The 12,633-nt window shown below is 42.7% G+C and overlaps 1 protein-coding gene across 5 annotated transcripts in view; it reads left to right on the forward strand.

The window, feature by feature from the left end:
• RYR3 (ryanodine receptor 3) overlaps window positions 1-12,633 on the forward strand; it is a 1,864,151-nt gene that overhangs the window by 1,344,868 nt on the left and 506,650 nt on the right. For all 5 annotated transcript variants that reach the window (XM_086937034.1, XM_086937032.1, XM_086937031.1 and 2 more), the window contains 2 exons: window positions 11,561-11,731; window positions 11,910-11,969. In XM_086937034.1, the coding sequence (XP_086793160.1) occupies window positions 11,561-11,731; window positions 11,910-11,969 (231 nt within the window). The remainder of the gene's footprint in view (window positions 1-11,560; window positions 11,732-11,909; window positions 11,970-12,633) is intronic.

Genomic DNA, 12,633 nt, shown 5'->3' on the forward strand with positions numbered 1-12,633 from the left:
ATAAAGGTCTTTTCTATTGTTAACCAATTTTAATTTGCACATCATCACTTACACCTTTGCACTGTGCCCACCACTCTCATAAATATTTGCTCTTTGCATCTGTTGGATTGTAGCAAATTCTATAGATATTCAACGCATTTGAAAACATCCCTGAGCTTCTCCCTCTTATAGAGGGGGTTGTAGCCCTTGGTTGCACCAGGTTGCAACCAAGAGGAGATCCCAGATGATGAAGCATGTCACTATGGTGAGTAATGGGATTCTGTCCTTTTAAAAGGATCTCCAATATCTACACCAGAAGGTCTTTTCTTTTCTTTGTGCTATTTGCTTTGAGAGGGATCTTTAGGCTCGAATAGACCCATGGATATTTTGTTGTTTGCCAGGTTATGTTTGGGGAATTTATCCATGCGTTGGTCTTAAAACGTTCCCTTAGACCCTCAATCCATTGTATTGTTGTTGTTGAGGGTATAGGTATAAACAGGCATACGTGAAAGTACATGTATTTGAAAAAAATAGGGACCATAAACCTGGGAGGACTAATTTTGATTTGATGGAGCAAAATTAAATGTGTAAAAAATTTGGCTCGTGTATTTGAAAAAATAGATACAATAAAACTGAGAGGGCTCATTTTGATGGGATGGAGCAAAATAATTAGATGTGTAGAAAATGTGTTTATACTGATTGATGTGCACATAGCACTGTGGGCTCTACAGAACTCAAGAAAATACAACCAAGCATGCGTATCAGCATGTCTCTAGGCAGATGGTCCACAGTGTCTCATGCATATCCTGTATTCAGCATGCTGTCCCAGTCTTCTGTCCATTCATCAAGCCCCATTTTTATTAATGGAAGGGAAGGTTTACAAGTCTCTGATGATCAATGAACATTCTGCTGAGCTAGGACTAAGAAGGTATCAGGAAAGAAGAGGCACAGAATTGTTCACTGCAATTCTTACTGTGGTTCGACTATACATAGTATTGGGTTAGACACAGAGCCCAGGTTCCAAAGATGTAAGATCTGTGAGGCAGACTTCATTCATTTAGTGTGGCAGTGCCCCAGAAATGAAGGCTACTAGACTAAGGGTAGTGATACACTGTCAAGCACAATAGACTACTGGCTTACCCTGTTTGTGCCCAGGAGGTTCCATACTCCCTCTACAGATTTATTGCATTGGAGCTCCTCTTCAGTACTTGGAGGCTGGCCATATTGTAGTTATTGTGGTACATTGTCCAGTCGCTCACTAGCTGGATTAAGGTTATGGGGACATATTCAGGAACCTTTAGATGTATGCATAAATAAGGTTCAGATTTACTACACTTAGAAATTCTCAAACATTTTTTGTAGTACACCAGGAAAGCTGCGCCAAGTGCACGCTCCCAGGCGTAGTACTGAAAATGTAAGGCAACATGTGCCATGGGCTCCCGTTTCCCTCAGTACATCTGGCTGTGGTCGTTTGCCTTCCTATCATGAAAGTGGGTTTCTCTGGCCAATGGCTGGGGTGACTTTCCAACCATTTTTAGGATGGGAAGAGGTCAGATTTGCGTTTGAGAATGCTCACAAACATATATGTTTGTAGATGTGCACAAACTTGCAGGACAACTAGTTGCCATCCCTTGGCTCACAGAAATCCACAGCAGTAAATCCATTAACGCCTTCCAGAAATCCGTGTGGGCATCGCTGACAGTCATAAATGGATGTGTTTTTGGATGTAAACATGTACTTAAGGCATATAATAGCTTTGTGAATCTGGCCTATAATGTTGTGGAGACAAATGCCACACTGTTGGCCTCATTGGTGTGACGTGGGGACATTTTAAGACTTGTTAGGGATCACTTATCCAAAAGTGTCACTGGCTCACATTGAGATACGTTTGCTATATGTAGTTTCTGTTAGGTCGTTGCCTGTGTTGCTTCATAGCTGTGAGTTAGGTGGTAAGGGCTCTCTCTCTCCCCACTCGAAACAGCCCGCTGCAGCACTCGCTAAAGCAGGGGCTTGGACTGGGGGGGGACTCTCCTACGGTGTGCCTAAGGTTGCACTTTGGTATTGTCTCCTGTAGTTAGCTCCTAGGATCATGTGATTCTGAATGTGACAGATGCAGTATTGTGTTCATTGTGCTTATTTGGATATTAATTAAAGTTTATAAAAATAATTGAATAAAAATAAGATGAAAGGCAGATGCATCTGTGCCAATTACCTGTTCTGAATGAGCACATAAAATGGCAGAAGGCTGTTGTGCTGGGGGTGGTGTTTATTCTGTTTATCAAAGGGAAGTGGGAATGTGGAGACATGCCATGGATCTCGCAGTGGCTTGCCAAAGCTAAGTCAATGTATCAAGCATTGATCATTCCTAGTTAGGTGGTGTGACAAAGAAGTGTGACCTCTAACCCAGTCCGAGGATTGAGGGATTGGGTGCAGACTGCAGACATCTCACAACAATAGTGTGCATCTCTGTGTAAAGGTGCTGTAGGATTGTATTGAATCCAATTCGAGACACCCTACTTCCAAGTATTAACATGTAACCTTTTCCTGTGCTCTTCTTTCACAGACGATGCAAGTGAAGGTACAATATGCATGCTGTGTCTCTGTGTTAGCTTTAGAACTGGCCTCGCTCCACTTGTTCTCTCATTGTTGGTCAAAACAGTGTCTTCCCATGCGGTGTCACACAGAAATTAGGGTTCCATTGCCTATGTTTTTGCTCCCTGAACACATGCACATACATGGTGGGCCTGTGAATTCCTTGTGGATCTGGTTCCATGTAATAGTACAGTGCAGTAGAAATTCCTGGCTAACATCACTCAGGCTATATCAAATGGGAATTACCTTTGACACCATAGATTTCACACATGATTTTAGCCAATGTCCTAATTTATTGACATTGTCTGCCATTTATATTTGTGCATTTTCTTCAAAACTGTTCAATGGTACACAATTGGGTGTTAGCACATTGTTTGTAATCATCTCCTTTGATAGAAAAAACATTCAACATATATAAAAAGATAAGTTCCTTACATAAACATTTGTCTACACAACATTTAACAATACTATACATAAATAAGAGACAGAAAGATTACCTATTTTGCTAGTCTTTTTGCTCCTACACAAACAATCTCTTTAGAATTTTCTACTCTACCAAGTTAGCTCAAAAGAAAGAAAGGGGTCCTAATTGGAATCAATAGATTGACTAACTTTGAGGTATAAATACTTTTCCACGAAGAATCAATAATTATAGTCCTGTATGAGGTCTGAGAGTTTTTTATATAAAGTTTTTTTGCCGTGGCGTGAGATACTTCTCTCACTGTATGTCCTGTTGATTTACTAGGTCATAAGGCATCCACTTCTCCTGGCCTAAATGATAAGCCTACGCGTTTCAACCTTCTATGTGGTGACAGGAAATGAGTTATGGAAGGTCTTCATCAGGGCTCACTGCTGTTGCTGTAGGACATCATGCTACACCCATTAATCAAATGAAGGTTCCTCTTATCTTGTTCGTGTCTTTAAGTAGATTTGATCGCCGAGCCCGGCGTCGTGACTTCTCTTTAATGTGACTGGCGAGGTGGAGTCTTTTCGTGGATTAATCAGGGATACACTGTTGGTAGTAAAGTCGTCGTCCTGCCGTTTTTCTTTGCTTTCTCCGGGGGATACGGGTTGGCGTCTCCAATCAAGAAACAGATGAGCTCGGCTCCGAGGAGACGCCATCCAGCGAGGAGACGCCAACCCGTATCCCCCGGAGAAAGCAAAGAAAATCGGCAGGACGATGACTTTACTACCAACAGTGTATCCCTGATTAATCCACGAAAAGACTCCACCTCGCCAGTCACATTAAAGAGAAGCCACGACGCCGGACTCGGCGATCAAATCTACTTAAAGACACAAACAAGATAAGAGGAACCTTCATTTGATTAATGGGTGTAGCATGATGTCCTACAGCAACAGCAGTGAGCCCTGATGAAGACCTTCCATAACTCATTTCCTGTCACCACATAGAAGGTTGAAACGCGTAGGCTTATCATTTAGGCCAGGAGAAGTGGATGCCTTATGACCTAGTAAATCAACAGGACATACAGTGAGAGAAGTATCTCACGCCACGGCAAAAAAACTTTATATAAAAAACTCTCCGACCTCATACATGACTATAATTATTGATTCTTTGTGGAAAAGTATTTATACCTCAAAGTTAGTCAATCTATTGATTCCAAGTAGGACCCCTTTCTTTCTTTTGAGCTAACTTGGTAGAGTAGCAAATTCTAAAGAGATTGTTTGTTTAGGAGCAAAAAGACTAGCAAAATAGGTCATCTTTCTGTCTCTTATTTATGTATAGTATTGTTAAATGTGTGTAGACAAATGTTTATGTCAGGAACTTATCTTTTGTATATATGTTGAATGTTTTTTCTATCAAAGGAGATGATTACAAACAATGTGCTAACACCCAATTGTGTACCATTGAACAGTTTTGAAGAAAATGCACAAATATAAATTGCAGACAATGTCAATAAATTAGGACATTGGCTAAAATCATGTGTGAAATCTATGGTCTCAGAGGTAATTCCCATTTGATATAGTTTACCTTGATTCCAGCCTCTGACTACCTTAACTGAATCAATCCCCTGTGTTTGCTTGCTTAACATCACTCAGGCAACTCTTCACTGGGTGAAAGTCTAATATGCATTGGCTCCTGTGAAGCTTTGTACTCTTGCAGTGCTGCCTCTTTTTACACAGTAACATTCAATCTGAACATTAAGGATCCTGAAGCAGCCTTCAAGTGCTGTCTCACGTGTAGCAGTGTGTCACGTGGCATCCTTAGGGTGCCAGACACTGGCCAAGCAATGTATCACCCTTGGTATTATAGCGATCGACTAACATGGAAAGGCACATTTTAATGCAGCATTCTAGTGGCCACCCATCATGAAACAGCACACCATGAAGTAACATTGCATTGATCATGTAACATGAAGCAGCACACCGTGATACAGTGTTATCACTTAACCTAAAACAGCACCTAGTGGTTCTGCCATGCAACACTTACATCTATACAGTGGATACTGATGGCAGATTGTGGTCACCAGGCCTTGAGTCTAGTTATGTTGTGCCTTCTGTAACCACGCCATTCATCATTAGTCGCCACCACTGTCGTAGAATGACAGTCAGTAGTTACATCAGGAGGGTTGGTTCAGCCTAGATACGACTAACCTGTTTCAAAACCAAGTACCAAGAATATCAAATCCAGGTGCCACATGGATACTTATGCCGACTTAGATGCTAGCATTCTGCCTCACCCCACCAACCACCATCCCTTTTTATAGGTGAACCCATGTTGATCTCGCCCCTGCTGCTCTCATACCTAGCCTTCTGCGAAGTCAGATGGAGAGGAGGCTAATAGACAGCAAGGCGGCTTTAGTCACATGGGGCTGATATATTTCAGCCATGTTTAAATTTACCCTCGGTGCTCACCCATCCTTTCCCAGTTGTAGTTGGTGTGACACCACTGGTTCATAGTGACATATTGTGGATGTTGTTTGTTGGCTTTGGAATCATTCTTATTTTGTGTCATTGTTGTACATGTTGAGTCTCTCTCCATCAGTTATTGCTGTGTAACTCATAACACGGTATTGGTATGCTTGTCAGAGCTATTCGTTATGGCTCTCTGAAGATACATCCAGGTAGTACAATTGGGTGCATGTATGTGTCTTGAGTTGTGCTGCAGACAAGCATTTGACACTCGGGTGGTGAGAACTGATCGGTGAAAGTAAAAATAAAAGCTCTTTTTGGTACGGTAATCATCATTAATATGAAGTCAGACTTTCTTGAATAGCATATGTCCACTTTAATCCATGATTCTATACACTTGTTTCTTGTGACCCTACAGAATTAGAAAGTGAGGGTTTAATGCCTGGCCTAGGAAGATGCTGTCACCAAAGTGACTAGTTATAGGTGTCTAAATGGTAACAGCACACTCTCTATATGATGAATAAACAATTGCATGACTCTTTGGTGTTAAAATGATGCTCTAGTAACTAAATCCATCTGGGTATCAAAATAATAGTACACTTGGAAGGTGAACCCAGAATCTTCACCTTTTTCTTTTTTTCCAGGGTTGTGTATATTCAAAGGGACTTAGGGTAGCCTGAAGTACAGTCATTGAGCCTGTGCCAATTACTCATCTAAGTAAAAGCCTGTTTTTTTAAATGTCCTAAATGAGCTGTGTAACTGACACCTACATGAAGCTCATTCTCTAAAGTTAAATCATCTTTTCCCACTCAGAGAAAAACAGAATTGACCACATACTGCTGAAACCTCAGCAGGAGAAGTATCCTAAGAACACCAGTTTCTTTGTATGCTGGTTAACAATAGGGAAAAGAAGGATTCCGGGAACTCCATAGTCAACCATGACTAAAGACAACAACGAATAGCCTCTCTCAATGGCTCTACAATTACCCCAAAAGCAACAAACCCAACTTGTGCATGGAATTTCCCCAAATCCTAACCAGCCTCTAAAGCCTACTTTAATCAGTTGATTTACTGTGGCTTTGAGGCTGACAGGTTTAACATAATTGAAATGGCAAGGCTGCTTCCAATGGCCATCTTGAAACCAGTAGGCATGTTAGTGTAGATTGAGTTATCTGATTAAGGCTAAATTGTGACAATTGATCCCTGCTCATATTTCTTCCAGATGCAGGACGTATTATCCATGTTAGTTCATAACCTTGTCCTCTCTTCCACATTGACCCATGCTATTGAGTTTGCTAGTTTGAGAAAGTCTTCTCAGAGCATCTTCACTCCTCCATGTTTTTGAGGTATTGTGGAGTGGCCAGGAAAAAGCATGGTCGCAGAAGTGAATGTGCATTCACTATTAATTGATGACCATGTTTCTATGGTGTCCCGTGTTCTTATGTGAATGCCCTTTCTTCCAACCGTGCACAGCATGAATCTGTTGCCAAGTGAGGCCCTGGGACAGCAGCACCCTATGTACTTCTATAGATCCCCCTTGTGGTTGGATTAAGTCATTTTGCCCTGAAATATCTCTAGCTGTGTCTAAGATTAATTTTTCTATTTGTCAAGTTGCAAAGTTGTTTATCCAGAGCTTTAAGTTATTTTGTTTTAAAAGAACCTTCTATGACATCTTGCCCAACATGTACAGAATGGATTGGCCCTAGTTCACTCTTACTGTACAGCAGTTTGAGAAATCAAATCCATTGGACATGCTAACCTGCCCGCTTCCTTCACATTGCCCACAAAGATCACATTGCCTCTGTTCAGATTTCCTCTCCCTCAAAAGAGACAGTTTAAAGCATTCATACGCCTCTTTTTGTCCTGGTCACCAAATGGTTGATTGGCTTTAAAATGGTAATGTCCACTGTTTCATTAAATATCACTTATTTAAGTATCAGAACAAAATGTATCCAGTGTGTGTGGTCACTGGTACAGTATTCGTGTCCTTCAGCGATAAACATTGATATCAAGAGGACCAAAATTGTACTCTTTTTGGAACCATTTCATTGATATTTTTCAAGCTGGACAGGAGATACCAAACGTTTTTGAATGGACATGTATGGTGTATTAAGTGTGTTCAGTATAAACATCGCCAGGTTGTTCAGAAGGGTCTGATGTACAGTTAGCAATGGAGCCCTTTCCCAAAGAGGAAGCAGATGTGTTTCTTGAAGAGAAACAGGTGAGTTCAGTCAAAATGTTGCTTTTGTCTTACTGACCCTGCTGACTGTCACTCATCAGCTTCTGGTTGCAGTGTTGAGCCGCTATTTTAGTCTATTGCTGATGTGATAAGAGCTTTGAATTGCTGCTCTAGCATTCTGCGTCATTCCTTTGTCACTCACCCTCTAGTTATGTGAATATATGTATTGTGTCAGCTCGTGAATCCAAGACTTTTTACAGCTCATGCTCTGCCTTGTATCTGAAATGACCAAAAGCCAATTAGATGAAGAAAGACACACTTTTTGCACAGGATTTATAATGGAAACGTAGTGATGTTCACATAAAGTCTGACCACTCTTTCTGGTCCCTGGGTATCTTGAATGGTCTGCATACAGGGGGAGGGAGGATAAGAGAGAGACAGCTGATGATTGACCTAGTGGATGTACCATCCCCCTGGCTTGGACTGCATGATAAATATGAATTGCTGGTAGAAGGCAAACAAGCAGCCCATGACTGTTCTAAAATATAACTGAAATGATGTGTGCCGTTAATGAGTGAGAGCAGATAAGAGCTGGTGATAGAAAGAGGCCCCAATGTGATCAAGCAAGACTATTCCACCTGCCTTCTGTGACTATGAAAAACATGGTACCTGTTCCTCTTCTCCCGTTTGCTATGCTCCAAAGCTGTATGTGCTTCAATATTTGAAAGGTAAGCCAATATCAGGATTGTTTATGCGAGAACCAAAGGAGCCTGTTTGAGGGTCACAGAACAGTCCTGCAAAGCGCCAAGGCCTGTTTACACAGAGTGAGCATATGGGTGCATGTCAGCAGGACACCATGTGTCCAGCCCTAGACTTCTATTTGGTATCTAGTACATTCCAGGCATTGAATTATTCGTTTACAAAATAAGCTGAACTACGAAAGTATTGATTTGTCAAAACAAATCCCAGACCCGGAAAATTGGTACTTGCTGATGTTCTTCAAATACGTGAGTTCCAGAGTTGTGCCCCAAGAGCTGAAAAGAGCCCTCTGCCCGGGTTGCTTTTCATGACCCTTGTAGGCTTGAGAATGGTGCATTTGTTGTATTTTGCTGGTTTGACTAGAACTAGTGGTGATTGATGCTGTCTGATGTCACTGCAGAGTTCTTTTTAGGCCAGTCAAGAGCATCAGCCCATGAATGATCTCTCCACTTTGGAAGTGCTGAGGGCAGAATCTGCCAAGTGGGCCTCTTCCTGTTGTGTTTTCTGGCCTTGGGCACTGTTCCTGTTATGTGATCTGACCAGCTACACTTCTGCATTTTACACTGGGAGGAGGCATTTCCTCTCCCGTCTCCCTTCTCTTACTACCCTCCTAACCCTGACTTTAAAACAACAGGTGACCTCGGCTTCACATACAAATTACTTGTCCAAGATATCATAATACCCATAACTAAACTCTTCAACAACACAAATCGGCTGTAAACAAAAATGATTGTGCTGGTAAGGAGGGAACCCCTATGATGAAGCATTCCACGCAGTATGGGAGAGGAGTTTGTGGCCTTCGACTCAGGTTTAGGCAACAGCACAATGTTTCCATGTGGCTGATACTGCTGTCTATAGAGGGCAGGGTCATCCTAATGTTCAGTAGATTCTGATCTAGCCTCATGGCAAGGGCCTTGGTGTTACCCCGACTAGAATATTATTACATTGTCTGTGCTGGCGAAACTACAGAGACTGCAAAACCAAGTAGCCAGACTCTGTCTCAACTTTAACATTTTTTTTTTACATCTCTCTGGCTCTCAAAGACCCCTACATGCTACTGGTGGCACAGAGGGTAAAATTCAAGTTACTTTGCACTAAGCATGGGCGAATTTTGCGAATCTCGCGTTCGCGAATTTTGCGGATTTGCGAACTCGCAATCCGCAAAATCCGCGAATTCTCGCGAATTTTCGGATTTTTTTTTTTGTGTTTGCGCGGGTTTCTGCCAGTTCGCGAGGGTTTTGTACAATGTCGCAAATTGCGAACTTACCTGTTGGGTCGCAAGTTTCGCGAACTTGTTGTTTCTACGTGTCCAGCCTGTTTGGGACACTCTTCTTCATCACTGCCACTCTCTGTCACCACTGCCACTCTCTGACTACTCATGCCACCCTCTGGCCCACCCATGCCACCCTCTGTTTCATCACAGCACCCTCTGGTTGTCCAGTCAGTGTACATTATTGTGGCAACGCAAGCACACCTTCCCTGCCTCAAGTGACCTGAATTAATTTGGGGCTGATTAATGTGTCACAGAATATTTTTTTAGCTGGCACCTGCTTCCTTAGTGCTTCCTGATTAGTGATCTTTTGCACTTGCTAAGTGCTTTCATTGTTGCAAAATTAGTTACAACACCTGCCCTGCCCCAACTGACAATAATGAATTAGGGGCTGATTAATGGATTTGAACTGCCAGCCTGGCTCCTGCTTGTCTCCCTTAGCTGTAATTCAGGACCTTTGTGGCATATGTGTAACTATTCTGAGGTTCAGAGCAGGGTCACATAATAGTTGCAACTGGCAACTGAACTCTGGAGGGGCCCCTCAGCAAGCACTACAGGAAATGGCTACTAATGATGAGCCTGAACTTTTGAACCTGGTAAGTAGTTTCAGTTTTGCTAAGATCGTATTTCTGCAATTTTGCACTTATTCGCGGGGCGCGAAGTTGTACTGGGAAGCCGCGAACTCACGCGAACAGTGCGAGCAGTGCGAGCAAAATCCGCTGCTCGCGGATTTGCGGATTTTGCGGGAGATTCGCGAATCTCGCGGATTGCGAATTTACCGAAAATCCGCAAAATCCGCGAGCGAAACTGATTTTCCGCCCATGCTTACTTTGCACCACAACCGAGGCACACGAAGGCGGCAGCCCTAATACTTGCAGACCCTATTTCTATCTTACGTTCTGAAATGCAGCAGAGCAAACCTGACCACACAGGCCAGCTGTGACCGTTAGAAACGTGAAGGAGGGGAGGCGGAGCGATTTGAGTGCTGGCAGAAAAACTCAATGTATCTGGAGTTCAGGAATGTTTCAAGACTGGCAGTGCAAAAAAAACACGTGTCCCTTTCATCCTCAAAATGTCCTGGACACACTAATTAAGGCCTACGAGAGATATTGGACAAAACTGGTTCTCGGTGCCAAATAGGAAACTTGGAAACCCTATTTCCACACCAGAGAGCAACCTCACAATGAACAAGTGGGTTTTTATTGTGTATTCTGGTCTGACTTGGTTAGCAATACAACTTGCAAGTGTTTTTCACTGTCACAGACTTTGGCAAAAGCTGGAGACCTAAGTGTGTCAAGAACAGGAAGAACATGGGATTAATAGATGCTCTTGGTGGTCCAGATATGGCATCATATGGTAGGCCTTTGTGTGAGCAATATGCCTATTTATCGATACCTCCATGCAAATTTGGCAGTCCGCCGGACATTTATGTAATATCAACTGCAGGTATTTATAGTGGGCCGCCATTGTCAGTAAGGGGCCTTTTGGCACTGATCAGACCTCAGGTAAGATTGACAACCCAAATAAACCTTCCTAAAACTGAGAACCTCAAGCGATAGAGGGGCTGCGAACTGCATGGCGCGAGAGTTCGATCGACCTTGAACTGTCTTGAATGGAAGACGAATCACTGTGAATTCATTTGTTTCATGCTTCATACACAGAACCTTAAAAGTGAGCATATAGTTAAGGGCACATGCTCATGGCAGGTAAATAATTTTAATGAAGCTGAAGGTCATTCAGGTAGATATTGAGGAGGTTTAGTTCTTAGAATGACCAACAGTGCCAGTGCATAAAGTGCCTTGCCTCTACACGCAAAGTTCAAGAGAGGGCAAATCTAACTCCATATAGCAAGGGCACACCTTGGGTGAAACCAAGACCTTCTTTGAACACTCTCTGTTTCTTTCTTCTAGTCCGGGGGGCAGGACCAAGAGCGTAGAAGGACCAAGCGACGAGGGGATCTATACTCCATACAGACGTCCCTGATCGTAGCAGCACTCAAGAAGATGCTTCCCATTGGACTCAACATGTGCACCCCGGGTGACCAGGAACTGATTTCATTAGCCAAGTCCAGATACAGCCTTGTAAGTCTGCCGTATGTGTGAAAAATATTTCCTAAAAACAACTGAAAGTAACATCAGATTGTTGCTGAGGTGGACCACATTTGTACCTTTTATGCAAATAGAAATAGCTTATAAAGAGCCGTGTAGCTCTTCTCTTTACCCTTGACATTACTCATATCAAACTCTCTTCCCTCTGCAGAAAGACACAGACGAGGAAGTCCGAGACCATTTACGTAATAATCTGCACCTGCAGGAAAAGGTAATGTCATACAAGACCACTAGCGATGAAATGTGGTACATGGTGAACTGTCTGTGAAAGTTTGGTGCATGCGAGTAAAAGGGATGGCTGTGCATGTAAGAAAGAAGAATAGATGAGGAGAAAGACCCAGGGAAATACAGGCAAAGTCTGGGGCCTGGCCCTGGAAGGTAAATCACAAACAGCCTCTCTTTTCCAAATTCCCACAGTGAATGTGAGGTTCCCTATCTGTGAATAAACTCTGGAGTTGCAATAAGAAGGTACAGTGACTTCATTTGAAGAGCAATGATTGGCATTCAAGGATTTTGAATAGCAGAGGTATGGGACGACCTCTTGAGAGTGTTATCTCCCCTTGTTCGTTGTCCATTAAGAAAGAGTGGGGTCATGACTCATGCTTGTATTTGAGGCTTCTCATGACTGTTTCTTGCCTATCTGTGATGTGGTTGTAAGTCACTCTAGGATTTCGTCCAAAAAAACAGCTTTCTCAAATGGGTAGATCATCCCATATTTGTCAATGAGGAATTATGCATTTTCTGATTAGAGGAAGAGGCAGGTCTATGGATAAGGACACTTGACCTCAAGGATAGGAGTGGGATTGAGAGTGGCCAGGGACTAGAGCGGAAACTGAAGATGTGTGGAGGAAAGCATGCTGCGAAAGAGTGGGAGT

This window comes from Lissotriton vulgaris, chromosome 9 (assembly GCF_964263255.1).
Source record: "Lissotriton vulgaris chromosome 9, aLisVul1.2, whole genome shotgun sequence".
NCBI classification, from domain to species: domain Eukaryota; kingdom Metazoa; phylum Chordata; class Amphibia; order Caudata; family Salamandridae; genus Lissotriton; species Lissotriton vulgaris.